This window comes from Sturnus vulgaris, chromosome 11 (assembly GCF_052056855.1).
Source record: "Sturnus vulgaris isolate bStuVul1 chromosome 11, bStuVul1.hap1, whole genome shotgun sequence".
NCBI lineage: Eukaryota > Metazoa > Chordata > Aves > Passeriformes > Sturnidae > Sturnus > Sturnus vulgaris.
In genome coordinates this window covers 3,520,721-3,546,624 of record NC_142253.1, presented here as the reverse complement: position 1 = coordinate 3,546,624, position 25,904 = coordinate 3,520,721, and the positions used below count along the sequence as shown (strand labels likewise).

At 45.7% G+C, this 25,904-nt stretch overlaps 1 protein-coding gene across 1 annotated transcript in view; it reads right to left on the bottom strand.

Moving 5' to 3' along the window:
- Nucleotides 1–18,270, bottom strand: part of RYBP (RING1 and YY1 binding protein) — a 41,855-nt gene extending 23,585 nt beyond the window's left edge. The window contains exons 1-2 of the mRNA XM_014873606.2: nt 18,112–18,270; nt 17,148–17,273 (exon numbers count right to left, since the gene is read on the bottom strand). Coding sequence (XP_014729092.1) covers nt 17,148–17,273; nt 18,112–18,143 — 158 coding nt within the window. The 5' untranslated portion in view covers nt 18,144–18,270. The remainder of the gene's footprint in view (nt 1–17,147; nt 17,274–18,111) is intronic.
- Between the last annotated feature and the right edge of the window lie 7,634 nt (nt 18,271–25,904).

Sequence of the window (25,904 nt, the reverse complement as noted above, 5' to 3'; positions counted from 1 at the left end):
TTTCATTATTGCAATCACAGCATCTCTCAAATTCTTTCAACCTAGGTAAGAAATTCTTAATTCTTGTATCAGTTGGACTGATTTTTGTAAAAACTTCTCCCTTTTCACAACTGTTAGGAACAGCCCACCCACTACCCAGGTCCTGGCAGGTAAGGTTCACCCAGATGCCTCGGATAGAGAAGGAAGAAGATTGGGAGGCAAATACTCCTGGAAAAGCAGGAGACAGTGACAGAGGCTGTGAGTAACTAATACCTGCCGACCCACTGAAGCACACTAATTACAGAGAATAATTGAACACTGCTTTCCTTACTCAGGGAGGTGCAGATAAGAGGCATGGGCCTTCTCATACCTCAGATGGGAGTTTAAAGTGCTCTCAGCTGGCAGCAATGCATAGAAAAAAGTCACCGGCTGTGACAATTAACAGCTTCATTTTAAGTCTCTTTTGTTCAAGTAACTCTTTCACTCAGACATATTACATGAAACAACCCTTCCTCAACTAAACAGATTTATTCAAGGTACAACCTGAATGTAAAACCCTAAGGTCCTTGATGTTGGGAAGCAGCCATACTGTGTTTTAATGCTGTGAAGTTAAAGGTGTAAAGTGGACAAGGGGTCAGTGTCCTCCTACAACCCCAGCAACACTTCACTGCATCAACTCATTCTATCTAAAACCAGATTCTCAGAGAAACTCAAAAACTAAGCCATGCATCAGCCTGCAGAGGGAAAGGGAGAGATGTCTACAAAATGAGTTACTTCAGGACATGCACAGACATGTGAAAAATGACCTAGAACTTAGGGTAAGCAGCAAATCCTTAAATGAGATGTAAAGTAAGGTAAGGATAGATTTCATTTAAGAAGTTGTTTACTAGCAACATTCCAGGAAAAATGCATTTCAATTAACAGATCTATGTTGATTTTATCCACAGTCTGTCCACTCAATCACTGTTCCTTGGAACTGGATGCATGGTGGGAATTGAATCTCTCTGTGGGAACAGGTGTGAGCATTTGCTGGAGCTGTGTGCAGTTCTGCCTTACCTCTCTTCCCAACACAACACAACACAACCTTCACTAAAACCTCTCTTCATTAAAACATCTCAGTTGTGAGATTTTTGTGCCACTTGCTGTCTGAATATGAAAAAAAAATAACACTTTTTTCCATAATACACTTTACACAGAGGCTAAAAAGAGACTGCTTGCATAACAAGTCTTATGCAATTTCCCAAATAAATTTCTACCTTTGTAGGGGGGAAAGATTATGACGACTTGAAGATTTTCAAGGCTGAAGATTTGGCTTCAAAAGCTAAGAGTTCACATGCCATTCAAAATCTTATTGATAATTATTGCCACCACATCAGGACCTAAAGATCCCATCAGGAACAGTCCCTCACTAAGTAACAACAAAAGACAACCTGACAAAATACACAATTTACCACCAGATTATATTCTCTAAAGAAGAGGCTGACACCAGCTAAAGAAAAGAAAAGAAAAAAATCACTAAAACAACTTTTAATTTTATGAACCATCTTCAGCCTGGAGTACTTTGCCAGAGCAAATACAGTAGTGAATGTCTCGTAGAAAACTTAGACTAAGAAAAAAGCCCACTAAAATACCATGCAACTGCATGATCATCATGAAGATGTTTAAAAAACAAACAGCCTTCACACTGTAAACAAGCAGGTATTTTAAGTCATAAACAATGCAAATAACTCAGAGAGCAAAGCAAGAAGCAAAAAACAAAGCCCAAGCAGCAGCACAGAGAAAAAAAAAAAGAGAGCAAGGGACTTATTCAACAGACAAATTTTGACAAGTATTTTCACAGGTCTGAAAAAAATTTTCTTCTCCTTAATTTTTTGTTGTTTTTGTGACTTGGCCGTCTGTCTCCACTGGTGTTTCTCTGGTCTCCACTCAGCCCCCCGAGCACAGGGCTGGCAGTGACATGGACCCTGCTGTGGAACAGGAACAGCCTCGTGTACCAACCCCTGCTCCAGCTGCTGCTCCAAGCAGGAATCTCAAACCCCCACCTGGGGCACAACTGCAGCCTTGTAGCTGCACTGGGAATATGCTGGAAGTGTCAGTGATTCAGAAAGGAAAATAAATCTTTAATTCCTTTTCATTGAAAATTGAAGAGGTCCACTGCAAGTTTCAGATGTTGGAGGCCCAGGGGATTTTCAGCAAGGGCTTCAGCCGGGTATCAGGGAGCAGAAGAGGGACATCAAGCCTGGCAGAGGCAGCATCCATCCCACTAGAAACTACAGACATTAAATTACACTTTCACAACTGAGCTAATCAGCCTCATTCCAAACAGAAGCTGCATTTATCTTCTCAGAACAGCAGACTTTTTTCTTAATTATCCAAGGTCAGTGGCAGTGAATATTGAGCAAACTGACTTGGGGAAACAATGTAGATAGAAACCAGGAGGGGAGGCAGCCTTACATTTGCTGAGCAGTAGTATCCCACTTTAAAACAAAGTAGCTCTTTTTACAGATGAGAATTACTTTTTAATTAATCACTAACTAAACAATCACCAATCACATTTGATAAAGAACCTTTTTAGAAACAGAAATACTAAGTTCTGTACCAGCAGAACTCTCCCTTTTTCACAGAATCGCATAGGTTGGAATAAACCTTTAACAGAGTCCAACCCTGCAGTGCCAGGTCCACCACTAAACCATACGTATCAGCTAAGAGAAAAAACATTTTTAGACATTGGAGTGAAAAGGTTTAAGACAACTGAAGTGTTCAGCAGCAGCTAAAGGAAGAAAATTACATTAATTTTTTACCAAACTCACTCAGAATTTGAGCAACACCTCAGAATTTTATCACCATCTCTATGTGCATACTCACAGACACTAGTATAAAAAACTTCAAAGTATTACACCTCCAATCCAATCCCTACAAGACAGGAGGTCTGAGGTGCACAGACTCACCTGCTGCCTTGCTGAAATACACAGCTTTGCCTGACAGGTTTGAGCTTGTCACAAAGCAGAAGCTACTGTGGAAGGCTCAGTAGTCATTTCAGCTCCCCTAAAAACACAAGTGGTTAAGGGCTGACAGGTATTGCATAGCAGAAAGGTATTGCATAATTGCCCTGAAATGTCTATTGAAAAACTCCACAGCAGAAATGTGTTTTATTCTCAGGAGCTGGGGAGTTTTTATGTGGCATCCATAATTACCACAACAGCCAAAGATTTCTGCAAACATAGAAGCAAAGAATAGTTCCAACAAGCCTAACATGAGCCATGTTCTTGGTTTGACCAGGGCCTGATGAGAAGGACATCAGAGAAAAGGAAGGGAAAGGTGCAGAAAGACGCCTCCATAAGTCTCGTGGTGGAACTGACACATCAGTAACAAACCTGCTCTAACCATGAGGGTCCTGGGACAAAAACATCACCCCTAAATGCACAGTGGTCCTCAGGCAATGAAGGGATTGCACGAGGCTGTGCTTCTTTCCAAGTTGCATCCTGGCTTCCTAAGCTTGTTGGGTACATTATATAACTATTAATTACACTGCTGTTCGGCGTGCTTTTAACTGCAATGATTCAAACTGCTTCCAGGAGCTCGCTAATCCAAAGTACAATCCTCTTGACAGCAACTGACAGATTCAGAATATTCAGTTCTAGCTGAAAGGAAGACAAATCAAACCTCTCATCTGTCTGCTGCAAAAAGAGCCAACATTCCTGCTGACCAGAGCCACAGCTCTGTCAGGGGCTGGGACATGCTGTCCACGGGACACCTCTGGGAAGCAGCAGGAGCCAAGCTGTACTAACACAGCAAAGGGAGACTTCTTCCCAAAGGCCACCTTCAAATTTATAGGGAAAAGGAAAAAACTGAGTCTGGTTTGCATTTCCTCACAGGCACTGAAAGCTCCGGGACCCAGCAGACACCCCTGTCATACAGGGGCTCTGCCTGTGCCCTTCCAGCCACTCTGCCAGCCAGGACCTTCCCTGCAAGCTCCAGCACAACTCTACATGCATTATTTATCCCTCCTGCTAAGTCAGGCAGTGGGCTAATTACTTAACTACTGTAATGATATTTTGCAATGGCTGTACTCTGTTATACTGATTTTCATGAGCTTGCTTTTGCTGCATGTTTTGAGAAAAGAGTGTATTTTCCTAGAGTATTAAAAAGCCCAAGTTTGACATTAATTTCAAGCCTAAGAGCTGGATGTCAAAAGTGAATTTTTAGAGTTATCAATGTATTCTTAATTAAAATAATAGAAGTATATTATCTGATTTCTGCTGTACCTGCTAGCAACCACAGAAGATATATTTTTTCATTAATCTAATGAAATATGAAAAGTTATTAACATTGTTAATGTCATGTTAATGACAAAGTTTTTCCTTTCAATACAATGATGTTTTCCTTTTAAAACTTCAATACTTCAGTTAATATAATTAGCAAACATCTGAAAGCTGAGAGACTGGAAACATTTTTATTAACAAACTTAAACTCAAGTCAAGACACATTTGCATGTCTTGCTTACCACCACATTAAACTCTAGTGGGATAAAGGCTCATCATCAGACTCAGAGAACTGGTACAGTAAAACACTGTTTAGAATCAGTCCTTTCTATATACTCAACATGATGTAGGCTACACAGCAGAGCAATTAAACAATTATTTATGTCTCCCTACCCCCAGGATGCTCTTCAGGCTAAGCATGATTCAAGGTGTACTCGCAGCAGTTCTGTGGAGTGATGAACAGCATTTCAAAAAATTCAACAGTCCCAGTAGTTCAGAAGTGGTTGGAAAACTTTTTCTGCCTGGAGCCAGCAATTCTTCCAGGAGGAACTTTACTTTAAAAGCTGTTAACAATAATACCCTGAACTGGCACATGCAGGGAAAGCAGCAAGCCACAATAATCGACCTGTCTTACCTACTAATAATCCTGGCTATACAAGCAAAGACACGGATACAACTCCAGGGAGAAGGAATGTAATCTTTTTGATACAAGTGAGCACGTAGATGAAGCTCATTGAAAACTATAACTCTGAAAAATTTGGTGAATCTCTCGGGCTTTTCTGGATATTTCGTTTCATTCTGCTTGAAAACAAGAAAATGTTTGGTCACCAAGGTGCTCTCTTTAAAAAAAAACAAACCCAAAACCAAACAGAAAATAACCAGATCCAGAATTGTAGAAGTCTCAGGCCCTGTTCAGACTTCGGAAGACCAAGTGCAAAGAGTAGTCTGAGGAGTCTCTGCTTACATGGACACAGACCATGCTATTCCCTGAAGAATTTGTTTAGGGCTTTATTCAACACATTTCTCAAGTCTTTTTTATCTACTAAAAACATCTACCTGAACAAACAGTCTTGGGAAAAAAGCAAGATCACAAAAGACAACCATGTTAAGTTTCATGTCAACTTATTCCCCTTTTTTCTGAGTGCATCGATCCCAGAGGCCTGATCCAGCCCTTGCAGCTGACAGCAAAGTGCTGCGCTGACTTCTGCAGCCTCTGGACATGACTCAAAAAATCAATGCAAAGAGCAAAAGGTCACATTCTCACCAAGCATCAACTACTTGTTGAACCAAGACAGATTTGCAGATGCCAGCACACTCGGAAATAAACCAAGCAACTGTTATTGAACTCATTTCTAAGCACAATGTCTGTATTCCCACACCCGTGACTAAGTAAACCTGCTCCTCACACTACACCTTTGTGGAAAAAAAAATAAATAAACCACTCATGCTTGTGACAGCTTTTATAAACAAGTAAGTGTAGTACACAGCAGTACAACTTCAGAGTTTTGAATTCAGAGTGCCAGTGGGAAAGTTAGTCTGGCTTAAAACTCAAAAAAAATGGCAAGAGAGGAAAAACTAGAGAGATGGAAATAAAACTGAACTACTGCTCAGTGTTATCCTTCACTGTCCTTGCACATTAGGGAAAACCCTGAGAACTATAACAGGTAAACTATTACAGATCTTTTTCCATTACTTGCTTGACATGCTGGGCTATTGGCAGCACGAGAGTCTCTTTCAGGCACAAGAAGTGAGACTGTCCTTGCATTTTACTTCTTTGTAAGAGCACAGGCTGGACACGAAGGTTTGATCTCCCATGCACTCACAGAGCAGGTATGCAGCACATGGGCATGATATTCTACCCATGTTGTTTGTCATCGATTTTTCTATCAATTTGTTAACTTGTAATTGGAAAAAAAAAAAGTCATCCCCTTCATAGAGAAGGAGAGCTTTTCCTTACCAGAAAGTTTCACTGTTGCTTTTTTAAATGCTGATTCAGTGTGTCTCAGCCCAGCAGTGTAAATTCCTGGCGTTCACTTGTATGTTCCCAGCTGATGCAACCCAGAAGCCTCAAGGAACCTTTCACAGGTCTACAGCTCTGAATGCAAATGTGTGGTCCCAGCTGGCAGAGGTGCTGCCAAACTGTCACTGTCAATAAGTCATCTAATGAAGCTCAAAATTTCAGTTTGTGCTCTGCTATTCCAGCCTGTCCCTGTGGACAGCCCCACAGTCCCATGGATGCTAACAAAGCATGTCTCAGATGCATCAGATCTTGACCTCAGAAGTTAAGCAACTTACAACTAACTTGACTCACATCCGGCAATAAGTACTCCTAATTAATGACTCTTAATTGCTGCCAGAGCCCTGTATTCCCACACCCATGACAAAGCATGTTCCTCACTCTGCTAAGCCCTATGTAAAATTGCACAACTCTGACAAGCCTTTTAGTACCACACAGCTGAGCCATTCCTCCCATACTTCAGGAGCAAAGACATTAGTGCACACGGGAGAAAAGAAGTGTACAAAAAGTACCCACCACACTCTTCCAGCAGCTTAGCATCACTTGCTTTCTGGCTGCCCTTGCTGGGTATTTTGACCATTATCTATACAGTTGAGACAAAGGAAGATAAACACTGTTAAGTCTGACTTCACTTGCAGTTGTTGAGAAGACATTTCAGAACTTAAAGTGCTTCCCAAAAACTTTACTTCCTATAAGCTCTATGTGGACTTCATAGTGCATTTACTTTAAAGACAGGTAAACATGCAGGTGAGTTACCCAAACGTCCAAATTCACAGCAAGTTAAAGCTGCCAGCCCCCTGCTCACAGTGTTGGAGAGTACAGAAACACCCACCAGGCACTCGGAACAACCCTTTCCTCCCAGCATTTACAGCTTCCATGTGTACCCTGTTGGAACTGACCATTTCTGGACACAGAATTTGCTTACACAAGGTTTGCAGCCCTGTACCTCATAACAGGAGCACTCCTGCCTACCTTGAGCAAAGTCCATGCTTGCTCCTGGTGGGATCACTGCTGTGGCTCCCAAGAGCCCCGAAAGGAGCAAAGCAGCCATGGAGGAACAGCAGTTTGCAGGCTAACTCACCCTCCCTGGGGGAAGCTGGGTGATGTCCAGCACACCAAGCTACCTTGAATCCAGCTCAGTGCTGCTGCCACACAGCAGCACAGCCCCAGCTGTCCCTCGGACAAGCCACTCTCCCTCACTGCCTCCTGCTTAGCCTTTTGCTCTGACAGAAACCCAGTGCCACCAGACTCTGCTGCAGTAACTTCTGCAGCCCACAGGCTTCCCTTTCAACACTTCTCCTCCAATTAAGGCCCACCGCCCTTCAAATCAGCCAGCTGCCTGTCTTTTCTCCACCACTCAAGCTACTTGTGTGTAAAACCAGTAAGACACACAAAATTCCCCCAGAATAATTCACCGTTTTTATGGGCAGCATTTTTATGTGATGCAGGTTTACGAATTGCTAATACTCTGCTGAATCACAAGCATTTTCTAAAGCTTATTAAATATTTCTGTTAAATTGATCCACACCCATAGATAACAAATGAAAACGGTTTTATTTCTTCACAAGGCACCTGTAATAACGGAGCAATGGCAGCAAACAGGCACCAACCAGCTCCCCGGCCCTATTAGCATTACAGAGGAAAGCCTCCCCTTCTGCTGCTAATGATGTGCTCTACCCTGTATCCCCAGGAGACAAATGACTGCACTGGCTGATTGACTCCATCACAGGGCCATCATCCATCAATGTATTGCCTCTCTTATTGAAATCTCATCTCAGGAAGAGAAAGTGCTCTGTGCCACTTCCGAAAAAAACAGTGAAAGCACTTTCAGAATAAGAGCTCCAAGATATATAATGAGAGCCAAATATTTCAGCAAAGACACACATTTCCAGCAACCTGAACAGATCAGCATGCTTTGTCCACCCAGGACAAGTAAGATTTACGTCCTTCTGCTAAACTAGATATTTTTTCTTTTTAATTAAACAAAGGAATGAAACACGTACCATAGACATAAATTTCTTGATCAAATTATAACACAGACAGTGAATATAATCATACAGATTAAAAATGGCATCCCGAGGATATTTAGCTAGCTGACTTGCTAAAGGGTAAATTCCAGCATCTCTTACACAGGCTGAAACCACATTAACATCATACAAGCCCCACTGTCACCTGCAAACAGAAGTGAAAGAAAATATAAATCCTTCCATGTATTTATTTACTGCATAATAACAAAAGAGAGTAATCCTATTCCATTAATAAATACCTCTGTAATTTATAAAACACTGCACCTATGGGACTGAGGTGCAGGGAGTAACCCACACTCACCACTCATCAGGCAGTTTTTTGATCAACTTTACATCACTGCAGCCACCAAATCCCAGCAGTTCTTTATCTTCTGCACACCTCCCCAAATCGACCACGTGAAGCTGCACATGAATTACCCAGACACAGTTCCACATGCACAAAAATAATTTAGTTCAGATAAAATATTTTAGATTATGATCAGTCTCACTTCTGTCTACTCAAAAATATAAATCTGAAAAAGGCAGCTTTATCTCAGGCAAGATATTTTGTCTCACTTAGCACCTCTGCATGTTACAAACAATTCATTATAACTCTGAAATCCCCATAAACAATCTGCTCGAGAAAACATGTCTAAACATTTATTCCTTGTTTAGCCCTAAACAAAATCCAAAACTGACTTGTTTTGCTTCCATTTTATTTAAAGACAACCAATCTGGTAAGATCCTAAAACTAAAGTTTTTGGAACTTCTTAACAGAGAATGATAGAACAGCCTGGCTTTGAAGGGATTCTAAAGATCACCTTGTTCCAACCACTCTGCCATGGGCAGGGACACCTTTTACTATCCCAGGGTGCTCCAAGGCCCCTCCAAGCTGGTCTGGAATTATTCCAGGGATGGGGCAGCCACAGCTTCTCTGGGCAACCAACCTGTGCCACGGTCTTACCACCCTCACTATGAAGAATTTCTTCCCAATACCTCATCTAACCCCACCCTCTGTCCAGTTTGAAGCCATTCCCCTTGTCCTGTCCCTTCAAGCCCTTGTAAAAATTCCCCCTCCAAATTTTAGTAGCTTGATCCTTGTGGCACAAGGGTGTGCTCCACAATACCAGGCAGTGTCTGAGAAAAGACCATATACAGTTCAAATCAAGCCTCCTCGTTTCATGATCCATATTTTAGACCCCTAAAAGCCCTTTTCCTTGTGAATTTCCAGTATTACTTAACAGAAGATTGGCTGTGGGTGTACTTTGACCTTTCAGAAACAAACAGAGAACTTCAGGAACAAAATATTACCAAAGCAACACCCAGTTTTAAGCAATTAATTTTAGGTTTTGCAGGGAGAACTTGGGATTCACACGGTTTGGAATACAATGAGTTACTGAACAGTCAAACAAAATCCAGTGGGCCAGCAGAGAGAAGTGATGCTTTTCTCTCTCTTACTTATATTTGAGCCAGATAGAATTACTATCTTCCCATGTTCAACAGGCAGTGATTTTTTTGGTGTACCAATTAGCACTCTGCTACAAAGAACATGCTCCTAATTAATAGCTGGGTTATGGGAAGAGCAATGTTAAGGATTCAGTTGTACCTCCAAACATATCAAAAAAGTGCAAAAGGAGCTCTGCTTGATGGAAAGGAAATCTCTCTGCACAAGGAGATAATCAATGTATTTAGCATATGTCAGCTGTAAAAGAAACTTACATAAACGTAATGGAGGCATTTCCACATTATTTCTGTTGTATCCTGTAATCCTGGACATCTGCTTAGGGTAGCATGGATGGGCTCTTCAGTGTTCCTGGTCTGCTTTTTTTGCTGTGCCCTTAACATAAAGTGCAATAAGGGAAATTTGCCCTCACCTGTCTGAAACAACCTTAAATAAATCCTCATGAAACCTCCTGTAAGAGCTCTTCCCTTTGGAAACGGCCAAATTCCTCCTTTTACCTTGTGAAGAAATAGCCCAGTGCAAAGAGACAAAGTACAGCTGTAAGACACAGCCACAGAGAGAGTTTGTGTGAATCTTATTTCAGGTCAGAGCTATGCATTACGAAACTCCAGCACACCTTGCGAGTGACCTACATTGCAGGACTGGAACCCACTAACCTACAGAACCACCTGAAATCCCACAAAATAGGTCAGTGGGTTTCCTCCTACAAGGAATTCCCCAGACAAGGAGAGATAAAATGAAATAAAGGACAAGCAGTGCACATAAAGGACAAGCAGAGCACATGCTTTGCCTGATGCAGGAGCTGTGCATCTCACTCTGCTGCCATATTCCTGCAGACCAGCAGGACTCCCCAGAAGTGCTGTGAACTTCTGTGTTCCTCACTGAGGGACTCTGGGAGGACCTGTCTGTTCAAGAACAATGGAGCAGGAAGAAAAGGAGCAGTGCCACAGCAAGGAACAGTAAGCCTACCAATACTGCAAAGCAGTACGAGTGACACCCGATTCAAGATCAGCAGTGAACTCGCCTGGAGTTATGGCAGGGGTGCCCAAGTTACAGCACAAAAGCCAGATGTAGCCAGCCAAAACAATCCATCCAGCCCACAGCACATTTCTGGACTCCTTTCACCCCTCATGAGGGTCTTGGGTCTCATGCATTTTCTTCAGGGACCTAAAAATTCAGCCAAAGCAGGGTCTCAGAGTGCTGCACACTGCTGGGGAACACCAACACCGAGCACAGGACACTCAGCCAGGATGCCACAGGAGCAGAGGACGGCCACAGGGAACCACACTGTGCACCCACCACTTCCCTCCTCTCAACTATCACTCCAGGCAACACTGCACACTGCCTTATTTCCCCAGTTCAACCAATTCCCCTCACCAGACAAACCCCACATCAGGGTGCAAACACACCCACTCCTCTGCAAAGGCAGCAGCCCCTCCGCAGCAGCAGCTGATGGGAACATGAAACAATCAGGGCAATTAAGAAAGGCATGCAGACAAAGTTGCTCTGCATTCCTCTGCCTACCAGTTCCTCACGAGGACCTGTTGGGAGCCAGGGGTCGGCATCCCAGTGGACCCAACGTCTGTTCACAGCAATAAGAGAGGGTTGCATGTCCTCTCCTACACTCACATACATACTTTGACTTGGATTCCCATCCCCCAGAAAAGCAGCCTATGGAGGAAGGGAAAAATGAATAATATCCACACTGCATGTTACCAGTGATGTATTAACACACTCAGTGCTGCAGTTTATCCTTTAGATCTTCAGAGAGTCTGCACGAGAAATCAGAGATTGACATTAAACCCTACCACCCACAATTAACCCAAACGGGTACTCAACAGAAATATTATCAACATCCCTTATCCAGGCTGAAGATTTTATTATTTATTTTAACCAAAAATATTTTTTTATCCTAATAGAAAAAAAGGAAAACAACAGGCTTATTCCTTAGTAGGACATTCAGAAAAAAAGAAGTGGTAGAAGCAAAGTGAGCCACAGGAACCACCATACTCCCTACTGAATTTGCCACCCACAGCTGCTCAGGTACCCAAATTTGACAACCATAGCAAAGGGGTATTGCCTTGGTGCTGCACATCAACACTGAGGAGTCTCCCTGCTGAGAATGATTTCCCAGAGGTGCTGAGATCTAAGAGAAATCCTGGGGTGATGGTAATGAGATCATTAATCAGAGCCAAACACCACAAAGAGCAAATCAGGACACAACTCTCACTTCTTTCAAACAGCCAAAGTACAAGACACAGATCTTATGCCAGGGTTATGCTTGCACCAGGCTGACAGATATAGCTGATCTGAAGCTGAACAGCTTCATCTGCTCAGTTGAAGCCTCGCAGACTAACTCCATGCCAATTTAAAAAATAAGCGTAGCATGAATCTGTACCAGAAGTCAGTTCATAATGGATCAATACTCCAAGCCATGCGGCTGAGACACATGTGGTTCTGCAAAACAAGTCACAGATTCAAACTTGGTTTGTTGTCAAACCACAGCCTCAGAATTCAGGGTTTGCTGTGAACCATCAGCATTGTCTGCTTGTCAGATGGTGTTTGCTCCTGCCCTTGGCTCCTCTGCCCGGGTGGGTTTGCCAGATGTAGCAGAAGCACTCCCCAAATCCACAAAGTAACAGCCTCTTACTTTTAGGCAGTGCTGGTGAATAAGGTATGAGACAAAAGAATCTCCAGAGCTCCTGGCACATGGGCAAACATTTTGCAAAGAGGTGTTGTGCATTCCAGCACTCAGCAGTACCCAGGCAGAGTTACACGGCACCCTCCACTACCAGAACAGCAGTCCCTGAGGAGACAGCCTCAGGATGTGGATGGTCCAGTGGAACACTGCCACAGCTCCAGGCTAGTACAGCCCATGCCTCACTCCTCTCCTAATCCAACAGCCATTTAAATTCAGCAATCAACAGGAAAAACAGGGATGATTTAACAACAGATTTAAACAAAACAAGTATTCCAGAGTAAAAGCATCAACATTGCTCCCACAATTTTTTTTATACAAATTTCATATTCCTTTTTTACAGAAATTAAGCCACATAAAGGCCAGCTATGATGCTAAATAAAACCCACCTTAATGCAAGTGAAAGCTAACTAACTTGAGAGAACCAAATTAAACCACTTGGCTTCCAACCTACACCACAGCCATACAGTGCTGCAAGAGTTTTCAGAACAGTCCTGCAAACACATGGCAAATAAGCAGGGCACATATTATTTGTATGAAGGTCAAGATCATAAGCCTGATTCCCCATTCCAGGAATAGCAGGACTATCTGGTGCCTATTCTGGTCAGCCCAGCTTGGATGCAGAAGAGAATATTTTTCCATGGGGACATGGACAGTAGTTTGCATCCTTCAAGGTGGTAGTTCAGATCCTGCAAACATGAGAATTTTCTGCAGAACTGACGGGAAACAAAGGCCAATATCTGAGACATCTATTCCATATAAGAGAATTCAGTTTATAAATATAAACAGTTTTAGCTCAGCCTCCCCTCAAAAATAAGGATGGCAAAAACGTGAAGCACTTGTCACCACTTCTTGGGCACTCCACAATAACGTGGACATTCACATCACTTGATGCAAACTCCAAACCCTGCACTTCAGGCATACAGGTATTAGCAACAAATAAAACAGAAATGCTTGCTCAGTTTATACCTGGCAGAGGACACATACATTTCAACTCAATTTTGTACTAAAAGCTCCCATCATGTTGTTAATTTGCATATCAGACATCCATTTGTTGCTTTCACATTTTTCACTGACTTTAAGTGCATTTCTCTGTACTCAAGGCACATTCATGATAAGACTATGTAGAGTTTGGAAAAGCATTCATCCCAAATTTAGAGTAAAATTAACATCATAGAAGCTCCACTACATCACACCGCTTGCCTATTCATCCAAAAAGTTTCAAAAACTTAAATCATAAGGAGGGGGGCAAATATTCTCCTTCACAATGAAGTCTGAAAACAGTCCCATGTACAAACACTTCACAGCCCTGCTTGGGAGGAGAAAGGAAATTACAAGAGGTGTACAGGAACACAATATATGTAAACTATCAGAGAACCAAAGGAGAAGAGGAGCAAGAATGCCATTAAGAAAAACAAACAGAAACAGAGAGCCATCACCTACCCCAAATAGGAACTCACAGGAAATACGAGGCCAAATCCTGCCCTCACATTCTTAGGAAATCCAAAGTAAACTTTCCTTCCGTGTTTGAAGAAGTAATGGATATTGGAAAGGAACATGCATCTGTGGAGCAAACTTCCTGGCAGAAGTTTCAATTCCAGTCTTCTCCTGAGTGCAGGAGCTGGTGTTGCTACATCAGAGCAAACTACCAGAAGAACCACAGGACACAAGTGAAAGTGGTGACCAGCACCAGTTCCCTGTGCTGTGACACCAATAAGAATCTCCAGGAAAGGAATAAGGCACTGTAAAGCCCAGCAAAGAGCTCCCCACTGCTCACTCTGCAGCCAGCTAAATCATCATCTCACCCAGCTGAGCTCTGTGTTGAACAGAACTGGTGTCTTTGCCATCATCCTCACAGTATAAACAGTATAAACCCTCATGCTTGCCTAAATAGAAAGTAATAAAAGTTTAACCATAAAATAGCAAGAATCCAGGTGAGGAAAGGAAGTTAGTGACATACTGTAACAAATCCAGTATTCAAGTGCTACAGGTTTAATATAATCTTTGCACAACAATTCTTCAGAGATGGATTTGACCTAATTTTTATTTAAAAGTGCACCTGAAATATTTATAAACAGCTCCTTGAAAAAACAGTCGAGTGCAATTTAACTGTTTAGCCTCTACAATGATTTTGACTGAGCAGGTCAACTCTAAAACTCACTGTTGTTTGAAGCTCTTTTTACAAGATCCTAGGGAAAGGGGATAGTTGGATCTGAGAAGATAAAACTTCTAACTGCTGCCAGCTACCCCTCCCACACACCAACAGATTATATTGAGTCTGAAAAAATATACACACGGTGAGAATTGCTAAGGGCCTCACCAGTTCTTAAATAAGAGAATATTTATCAGCCAAAGTAAATTCCACAACAAATAACTGGCTTCACAGTGGAGGGAGGGAGGAAGTAGGTCATACCAGATCTTAAAAAAATCCCTGGGCATGCTGTGATTGCACACAATAATTTGATGAAAAACAGTTGCCTCACTATGTCTTTCACTACTTGGTTGAGTTTTTTTTAAAAGTGAGTTTGATAAATTTCCGTAAGCGTTACTGAAGTAAGGCACAATGAAGCAAGGCAGTTTTAACTGTGGAAAAGCGTCATCAACTTGTCAAATTGCAACTTGAAAGTCAAGCTCATCATACACCTTATATTTCAAGTAATAAGTTATCAATAGTAACTCATTAAGTATCTTTACATCAGTCATTTATTTTAAAAATTCTGAATAATTTTCCCAGCACTGACTCGTCCGTCACGTACTACAAAATTCAAAGTAACACCACAAATAGCTCTGACCTCCCAGAACTTCCCAACACACAATGCTCTCTCAGAACACTCAATCACTCCTGCTTTCTGTTATATTTATTCATAAATTACACAAATATGCAAGAAGACATGATGGGCCATTGAATATTTTAAATACTTTCTCAAATTCTACAAACAAAAGCAATTTTAAAAGCAGCAAAAATGAATAGAAAGCTGATGAATTAAATGAATTAAAATTAGAAGCCATTCATAAGAGTCCATTAAAAGCTAAACAGAATTACAATGTTCTAGACCCGATGATCACATCTGCAAGTAAGGCTACAGCTCTTAACCTGAAATCATCGACTGCTATCGCTCTTAATGGCCCTTTAAAACACAAACCATCCTACTACCGCAACAAACAGTTTGAAAATTATCTTAAAAAAAAAATAAAAACCTAAGGGCGTGTGAGAGCAGGCTGCTGCTCTCCAAATGAATAGCAGCATGGTGGCCAATGAAAATAACAGTGTCTGATACAGGACAGATCCCATCTGGGCTCCCACATTTCTTTAGGGCTGCGCTCCCACTGACACCCAGGCACTGGTGTGATACTGGGAGCGTGCTGGGACTGCACGGCCACGCTCCGGAGGAGCAGCTCAGGACCAGGCAGGAGCAACACGCTCCACCTGAGCCAACGAGGAAGCCAAGGAAGCAGAAACCCGCAGGAATCAAACGTGCTGGGAAGGTTCAGCTGCACGACTAAATAAGACTGAAGGAGTCAAGAATCAGCTCCAGGTGCACATAGAACACTGCTGTCCCAAAGCCCGACCTTACTCAATGCTCTAACCCTGCTATTTACAACTGGTTTAAGTTCAACACCTCTGAACATTTTGTAAAAAGCACAGATACTTGTAGCTGACATGCATCACAAAACGCTGTAACTCAGAGTTTCAATGGCCCGAAAACATGCTCCCCATTAAAAATGTAGGCACTTCACATTGTCTAAAGCACAGTGCGAACAATAACAATCCAACACGCTTTCACCTCCTTTGTCAATCAAGCCAAGACAGCCAAGTCATGCAAACAGCCTGCTGATGAGAGCACCTCAATACACAGCTGCACTCAAGGAAAAGGACGCCTTTCACAATGGAAACCTCACAGACTATTTCTTTGCCAGAGCACCGCAACGGGAACTCAAATTTGGAAGGTACAATATTAGCAAAATCATAAACCAACATGGTAGAACAAATCATAAAAAGAAAGGAAAATCAGAGCACCACATGCCCGCTTTAGCGTCAACTGGTACCTCCCGGACAAACTTTCCGAACCCTCTAACTGAGAAATAGCAACTTTTTTGAAATTAAATTAACTATTGCATGTCAGACTCACCACCTCACAAAGACCTCCACAGTTTCTCAGAGCAAGGCAATCAGAGAGACCTGACAGCTAAAGCTTTCAAAAACCCGCACCATTCCCACACTGAGCACAAAGCCGATTCCTTTCTGATGACAACAGTCACCAGAGATCAACATCTCAAGGAGGGAGTTGTTCTCACGGCATCTTTAGTTTCAGCCGTTTCCTTTCTTGCTCCCTATCCTAAATCATTTCTACTCCTGTAGAGATCAGGTAAGCCTCCACCGAAACCACAGAAAACCATCTGCCCCAAACCACAGTCAGAGCGTTTCTGGCTGGCTGTGCATCTCCGAAAGCGTCTCTGTACACGAGCAACAACAACAAAAAAAAGCACAGAACAACAAAAAGATTCAGGATGCTGCCACATCCACGAAACATGTCTTCCAGCTCCAATTAAACGCTTGAAAGAGAATTTTTAAAATCCACAAGCTTTTGAACGGGGACAGAAGGGACCGCACCGGGGGAGAGAAGGGATGCAACCAGCCGATATCCAGGCAACAGCGAAAAAAATCAACAAGTCGGCGCAGCCCAGCGCGGAGCACGAGCCGCGGTGAAAGGTGCGGACGTACCTTGTGGAGGTGCCTTTCCTGACATCGCAGATGCTGCATTTGAAGGCTTCGGCGCTGTTCCTGAAGGTGCACACGCTACAATCCCAAAAGCCTTCGTCGGCTGCAGGTTTGGCTTGCCTTTTCGGCCTTGAGGAGGGGGAGGGAGAGGGGAAGCGTGTGTGTGTACGTGTGTGTTTGGGGAGGAGGAGAGAGGCGGCGGGAGGAGGAGAGAGAGAGGAGGAGGAGGAGGAGAGAAAGAAAACACACACATGAGAAACCATGTTACAGAGCCCCTAAACCCAGCGCCTGCTCGCACCGCCGCTCTCCCGCGGGGCCGGGAGCAGCCGACAAACCCCGACCGGGGCCGGGCCCGGAGAGGTGCGGGGGGCGCCGAGCTCCGCCCCGGCCCCGCCGGGCCGAACCCTCCGGGCCGGGCCGGGCCGGGCCGCCCGCGTCCCCCCGCCCGCGGCGGGAGGGTGGGAGGGTGGGTGGGCGAGTTTGCGGGCTGGGAGGCGCGTTCCCTCCTCCACCTTGTTAAACCTCCCTTTGTCTGGGAGCGGCGAGTGCGCGGAGCGGGGAGTGCGAGCGAGCGGAGCCGCCATGGCTGTGCTCGCACCGCACCAGCCCTGGCACCGGCGGCAGGCTGGGAGACACCGGCACTCCTCCTTCTCCTCCTCCTGCTGCCCTTCCACGCTCCCTCCATCTTAGGAGCCTCCCTCGCTCCCTCCCCGCCCGCGGGCCCCCCCCGCCCCGGCCCCCCGCGTACCTGGCGGGGCGGCGCGGGCTCGCCGCCCCCTCCCCGTTCGCTCCCTCCATCTTAGGCGCCCCTCGCCGCCTCCCCCCGCCGGGGCTGAGCACACGCCGGCGGCTGCCAGCCAGGGCCTACCCGCCGCCATCCCCTCGGCCGGGGCCGGGGCAGAGGCGGCCGCGCCGCGTTCCCTCCATCTTACCGCCTCTCCCCGCCCGCCCCCGCGCCCCCGCTCACCTGGTCGGGCTCTTCTTGTCACCCATGACCATGGATCGGGGCCGCCCCTGCCCTGCGCACAAAGAAAGAGGCGAGGGGAGGGAGGGCGGAGGGACGGGGCTGCCTCCGTCCAGCAGGCTCCGGCTGCTGCGCACCCCGCGCCGCCGCTCCTGCCGCTGCCAGGCTCCGCTCCGGACTAGCAGCGCAGCGCAGCCCGGCGCCCTCCCTCCTCCTCCTCCTCCTCCCTCTCTCTCCCTCCCCGCGCCGCGCCGCTCCGGCGGGCGGAGCTGCTGCCGCGCCGCGGCCAATGGGGGCGGCCCCGCCGCCGGCCCTGCCGGGGAGGGAGCGGGGGGGAGCCGGGAGCGCCCCGGGAGCGCCCCCTGCGCCGCCCCGCCGGGTCCCACCCCCGCCCGCACGGAGCCCCCGCGGGCCGCCCCTCCCGCACCGCGGCCCCTCCGCGCCGGGAAGGCTCGGGCTCCGCGCAGCCCGCGGGTGGCCCCTTCCCTTCCCGTTCCTGCCCCCTCGGAGGGTTCGTCGCCCGCCTTGTTCCCCCGGGGAGCGGGGCTGCCGCGGACGGGACGGCGGCGCACGGGGGACAGCAGGCCCCGCTCCGTGAGGGGAAGGGCGGCCAGAGCCGGCTCGTCCGCCCGGTGGCTGCGCTGGGAGTACCGGAGGGGCCGGGCAGCGGGAGGCAACTCCTGCTGCGTGCCCTGACCTCGGGGACGGGCTCCCGGTGCCCTCACGGATGCCTCGGCTGCCACCTCTGTGAGTTGGCTTCGGGCTCGGGGTCAGGGCAGCGGCCCGCCCAGAGGCCAAGGTGTTTCAACAGCGCTGCTGTAGTGCTGCTTCCAGAAATGTTCCCATCAATCCCTCAGTGATCTGTCGACTCCACCAAGCGCGAGCTGTGGTTCTGCAAAACTCCTGAGGTGGCAAAACGCGGCGTTTCCAAAAAGTAGCATGCTGAAAAAGTGGCGTTTCCCAAAAAGCAGCAGTCTGCCCTGAGATTCCCCAGGGCCCCCTGGGGCCTGTGGAAGCGCTGGCAGGGCGGGCTGGGTGGTGACACGCCAAGCATGAGCTGTCACTGTCTTTGCTGAGCCCCTTTCACATGGAGCTGTTTCCTCTGCAGCAGCCAGAGGGGATGGGGGACCATGAGCAGCTGAGGAAGGATGGAGCAAAGGGTGATGAGTGAAGGCAAAAAAGTTGGTACGGCCGCACGTCTTGCAGTGCAGATATTCTTTCACTGTGCTCTTCCACTGTGCTTTCCCACTTTCTCAGTGGTGACTAAGCCAAGCAAACATCGCCCATCAGTGAACAGCAAACTTCATCCCCAGGAAAGGCGCAGGGCAGACAGGAGGGACGTGGGCTGCACAGGGCTGTACCTGAGAGAGTGGTGAGTGGGGCTGCAGGGAGAGCGTGGAGACAGTCTGAGCAAAGTTAATCTATGGCTGAGTACAAGGGGAAAAAAAGAAAATTATTCCTTAAAAGCAAACCAATGTAAGCGGCTTAAAGCAGGATAGGCACCTACGTGGCAGGAGGCAACATAACCATGTCCTGTGCATTAAAGCTTCAGGAATCTGGACTCAAAAGTCACAGAGTTTTTCCCTCCACCAATGCCCATTTTAACAGTCAAATCATGCTGACAGAGTCACCTCTTGTATTTAAGTGCTGCGTGTAATCCACTTACCCTACCCAGCCCCCCCATTCCCACCCAGGTAATTTAACCTTTGCTAGCACCTCCACCAACCACTTCCGTTTCCAGAGGGACTTCCAACAACTTTTTTCTTCACCACACAAGTTCCTGAACAATACAGCAAGACGCACATACTCCAAGGGCAGAGTTAAGGTTGCACAATTATCACATGTAGGAAGTGTCATTTTCCCATTGCATCTGCTGTTTTCCAAACATTTTTGCTCTTTTAGATTATAGCTGTAACGTTTGCTTTGGGAATCTGTGTGGGAACAGGAACTCAGCAGTGCTTGTGGGGTCTGGTAAGCAGAGACCTCGTGTGCAATCACTACCAGACCTTTGTGACAATGGAGAATGTGGGGACAAGAACAGCACCATTCTTGGGGACAAGGTCAGTGGAAAACCTGAGAAGCACAGAAAGGCAGAAAGCACTGAAATTTTGATTCAGAAGGCGACTTAGGCATGGTGCAACTCCCATTTTCTGCCACAGGTGTTTCCCTTAGCTCCACAGTGTTGTGTTAAGCAGAGTGACAGCCACCACAGGCATACAGTAAGTTTTCGTGGAAACAGCAGGCAGCTGTGGCCCATTTTTAGAAAGCAGTTATCTCCTCAAAAAAGTTTCAGGGTTGCTGTTTTCATAGCAAAAGTTGTTTTCTTTCCAAAAACCTACTACATCCTTCGTTATCAATTCCCCTGGAAACTTTCCTTCCTCAACAAATAACGCTTTCAATGTCACGTGTTAAAACTTGGCAAGCCAAGCACAGCATGACTTCATTCAATCCCATACATCCATCAGGAGGTGATCATTCCCAGTTTGTTAAACACCCTGCAAGGTACAGTTTGGAGTCTCTTCCTTCATGGAGGGTTCCAGAGGAGTGCCATGGCCACTGGTGGGCCTGGTCCAGCCAGAGCTTTTGGGATGCTGTGTCCTGCAGGCAGCACTTCCCTATTGACCTTTCCAGACACCAACACATCAAGACAGGAACTGGCAGAAGTCAGAGCTGAAAATAGAGTCAAACTAAAGGGCTAGTGCCTTGGTGGGGGTATTTCTTTCACACTCTAGTAAGTTATCCTGCCAGCTTCAAATTTCACCGAGGTGGCACAGGTAGTGCACCCCTCTGAGCATTTGGGGAATTTTAGTGGAGGCTCTCATGTCCTTTCAAGGCAGCCTTGAACAAGTTATTTAACACGTCCCCTTAACTCCAGTAGTCTGGATTTCAAAACTGTAAGGAGTGAATTTTCTAGGCTCCCACATGACACAAGTTTTCAAACCAAACTCATTCCAGCTAAATGGTTTGAACTTCACAGTGATGTTCAGCAGGTGCTAAATTCACCTGAAGGAATTCTCACCCTTGCCTCCAGAAGATGCCACTTTCTCATTGATGCTAAGTGTGTGCTTGTATCAGAACACTCTCATCTGCAAGAGGGTCCTATTAACCCACTTCTTTCCACTCTTCCCTCACCACGTATATTTTTAATGACAAAAACCTTGTAAAGAAACACTGGCTGCAGGTTTTTCCAGGGCACAAGAGACACGGCAGCTGGGAAGGAAAGTTCACAGCACAGGCCACAAACCTCTTGGGCCAATCTGGCAGGCACAGCCTATGCTGGGAGGTCCAGAGCAAATTACTTCAGTACATCCTTCCTATCAGTACAGAGATGATGGGACGAGACAGACAGAGCATCATTCCCCCTCTGCAGCTCAGCATCTCCCCCACCCCAACGGCATTGCAGCTACTCCTGCTTCCCTGCTTCAGCCCTGAAAACAGGCAACAGTCCAAACCCACAGTGTGACAGTCCCTGCCCTCCCCGGAGCAGCTGTCCAGAGGTACTCCAAGATGTGCTCCTGAGATAAACACCCCGTTAACAGCTTCTTCAGCACAGTGAGACCTCCAGAACCTGGGGTGCAAAGAGCACAGGGGTAATTCCCTGCACCTGGATCATCAGTATAAAAGGATTTAAAAATAATCGGGGACGCTGCACCCAGCCAAAATCACTATTTGTGCATAGGGTTCAATGCCAAATATAAATATTAACTTGAGCTTCTCAGCCTCCTTGGTCACTGTGGTAAATATACATTTTTGTAATTTTGCATCAGACATGCGTAATTTCTCAGAAGTGACTGCTGCCCTGAACAGCCCAAAGTTTAACCACTAGTAAATGACTTTTCTGTGGATTTAATAAGGAATTTGTTATATAGGAGTTGGAATCAGGCTCAGGACACAGATCTCTCTATTAGTTTAGCCAGACCTAAAAGGATCAGAAGTGATGCTGCTGCTCTCCGGGGCAGGGAAGTTGCGTATCACCACACAATTAGCACCTTTTAGTAGAAGTGGGTAGAAAGGGAAATTAGCAATTGAGGGTAGAAATGGTGAACCAGCCACACAAGAGTGCCTTAACAGCCAGCATTCATTTTGCTGTGTCCTTCTGAAGAGGGTTAAATGTGTTTAGCCTCCACAGGTTTCCAGCACGAGGAGAAGCTGCCCAGGGGTGGAAGAAAAAGAGGCTGTGTGAAAGCCGGTAGACTTCACACAAAGCAGCATAATATTTGCCATACGTAAGAGCATCCTTGGCAAGGCAGGCAGGAGCCTCTGCTCAGAAGCCTGGAAGTCTTCACCACAAAATAAAATACCAAACCAGAAAACAAGCATTGCTCAGAGGTGCTGGTGGCCAACAAACTGTGCCCTCTCTTGCAGCATTAACTGCCATCGGCTTCGGGTGCTGATGCCAGAGAGAAGTCAGGAAGAAACTACTCTTGGAAATCTCACTTAGCACTTGACAAGATCTTTGAATATGTGGCCCAGGCTGAGTTCATAAGCTTTTTGGGGAAAGCATTGTGCTAGGGATTGTATAAACACAGAGCTGGCTGATGGATGGCCCTGGTGCAACACAGAGATGTATGCACGCTCCAGCAAAACTTACTGAATTAACAATCATTTTGGCTTAATATAGGGACACTCAGAGACTTTACTGGTAATTGGGGAGTGGGGAAATGATAAGCAGAAGTTACTATATAGTGTTCCATTTTCCAGACTTCAGGAATGAGTTAGATGCAAGGTCAGATGGGATGTTTTAAGTTGTGCTGGAAGCACAAGCATAGCAAAGTGGGAAGGGGTTGAAGCAAGAAGGATCTGGAGAAATAACTGGCAGATGTCCTCATAAAACTGTCTGCAGATGAACATTACTTGATATTTCCTTAAGTGACTCCATTAGGAAAAGGAGGATTGTGCTTATAACCTGATGAGAAGCAGAATATCACACTGGAAGAAGAGAGCAACTTTGAGAGAGTAAAATGGAAATGGGGTGAAATACGCCGTTACTGACTTTGGCAGCTGGCTGCTTGTAATCAGCTTTTCTCACCTGGAGCAGAAGTTCATTGGTGTGGCACACAGGAGGGAGAAGACCTGTCTCAGGTATTTGAGTGCCACTGGTGTGACTTATCTCCTGGAAAGGCCATTGTCAAACAGGGGTGTCAGAAGTACCAATGAACACAGACAGGGAAGCTTTTACCACCACTGAATAGTGCACAGGCAAGATCTTGTTGGAATTCTCCAGACAATTCTCCAGTTGAAGACAAAAATGCATTCAAGCAGGGACAAGCATGGAGAAGAGTTTCTAGGATGGTCAGGGGAATGGAAAACCTATTTTATGAAAGGAGTCTCTACAAACTCAACTTGCTCAGCCTGGGGAAACAAAGGAGGAGATATGACCACTGTAAAACGCACTGGGGAAGGAGGCAGCACATTGCAGCAATGAAAGAGCTCTTAGAATGAAGAGCTCAACTGATCCATGCTGGACATGTGGGATGGAAACTAGACATCTGTTTCTAACCTTCAGAGGAACACAGAACAGAAACAGCTCTGCAGTGGGAGGAGCAGAGGCACTCAATGTAAAGCTGGACCTTGATCATTCGCAGAAGGAATAACCCAGCAGAGCAGCTCACAGTCCCTCTGCCCCTGTGATCCTGCTGAGGTCAGACCCAATGCTGTCACCGGAGCCTTGTCTCTCCTTTCTCACCCACCCACACCAAACAATCTCATCTGGCTTGTTCCCAACCAAGAGATTTCAGTAGATCTTCTCTCAAGGGAAGGAATACGTACAGGGAGAAGAACAGCTTCTTCATCCAGCTTTTGTGCCAAGAAATGGATTTTTCAAACATCCTGGGATCTCTGATTTGCTTCTAAATTTGGTATGTGGGTTTTTTCCTCACAGAAAACTTAAAACTTCCTGTATTCAGCAAATAAGGGTATTTTTAAAGTTTTCTTTCTTTTCTTTAAATCTATTTTTAGATAGTCTTTCATGGTTTCTTTGGAAAAAAGTTGTAGAACTGAATTAGCAAGCGATCAAATGCCGACTATCAGGAACTTCAAACAGCAAGCCAAAAACTTTCTATCAGAAACAGCCTGCCGAAGAGCAACATAGGAGAAAAAGGATCTGAAAGATGAGGAGCAATATGCAAGCAACAGCCAGTGCCAGGAATCTCCAGGGTCTGTAAACCCTTAAAATGCCAGACAGACTGGAGTGAAAAACAGCCTGAAAGGTAGAGAGGCATAAAACACACTGCATTCAACAGCGTTAAACATAAAACTCAGCTGAGTAGTAAAGAAAGCCAACAAAAACTAGAGGCTCTAGCTAAGCATCCTGCATGCTGTACTCTACAGATAGCAAAAGCTGTACAATTTAAATCTGTAATCCCTTCCCAAGCAAAGAGGCTTTTGCAACAGCGCAATCTGGATGTCACCAGCATATGAATAGGCATCTTGGGACTGATCTGGAGAGCAGAGGTCAAAGTTTAGTGATGTATGTACTTGTCTCTGTAATGGGTTCTTATTGATTATTATCCATAGAAACAAGCAACATCTCCAAATCTGCCTCCCCTTTTGGGCTAGATGCTGGCAACCAGGAAAAAGCATCTTGATCTCCTAGGTCCACACTGTTTGTAGAACACGGAGGCCTGTGATGAGGAAACACACAAAGCTGCTGGACAGACAGGTGAAACCCAGCAAGTGGAAAATGGTCAGTAGATCTGTGTAACATCTGCATAGCAATGGTACATGGGAGCACAGTGTCAAAAAATAACTCCTGATAAAATATATTTTAAAATACTAGGATAACAAGAGTAAAGGAAGAGGAAGTCAACGTTGCAATTCAATCACCTAAGTGAATTATGCATTGTGAAAGGGGCTGAAAAGCCCCTGTGCAGGTAAAGTCAAATTCACACTCATCCAACTGCAGGTATTCCAACGAGGCATCTTAAATATTGCAGTGAAATTGTCCTATCTGTGATACAAAGTGGTGGCAGTCCATTGCTATCTTCACAGCACAAACACCGTTTTATTGGTGCCTCTTCTACAGGAGAGCAAAAATGGGAAAAGTACAGGAGGATGGGACCAAAAGTACCAATCCTGTATATTCTTATCACACTGAGCACTGCAGTGGCAGCCAGCCAGCACAGTGGTGTGAGCAAAGCCAGCTCAGGTAGGGCACTGGGAACGCCCTCGGGTGGAGACTAAGCCGGTAAATAAGCAAGGTAAGGGTGATTATCAGACCTCCTCAAACTTCCTGAGGTTGCAAGATAGAGCCAGAAAAAGAAAGCTCACTCTGGAGACTTTAGTACTCCTGCTTATAGCTGCTGCCAGAAACTGGAAGTGGGGAAATAAACCAAATCAGCTCTGTCTACAGTATTTCAGAATCTCAGAATTTTGGGTTCCATTTGGGTTCAAGTTCAGGAAGCAGCTCAGGCAGCAGAGAGGTCATGGCTCTCAATGGAAATGTTTATCCACCTCCATAAGCAAACACGAGGTCACTAAGGCTAGTCCTGCTGATGTGCAGCCTGAGATCTGGCTGTCTGCTCTGGCCATCCTCTTCCCCACCCATCTGCCAACTTGCAGGCTGAAAAGGGGCAGAAGAGTTTGGCTGGGCTCCCCTGGACAGCAACAGCCATTTCCCACCAGTGACTCCTGCTCCTGGCTCTGTGAGGTGTGCAGTTTGCTAGCAGGGTTTGCACAAACCTGGTTATCTACCTGCACAGCCTCACTTTGGAAACAATGGGTCTGCACACCTGAAAAAGCAGAAAAGCCTGGGAGTGTAAAACAAAGTATGGACTGTCATCGATATCGAGGCCATA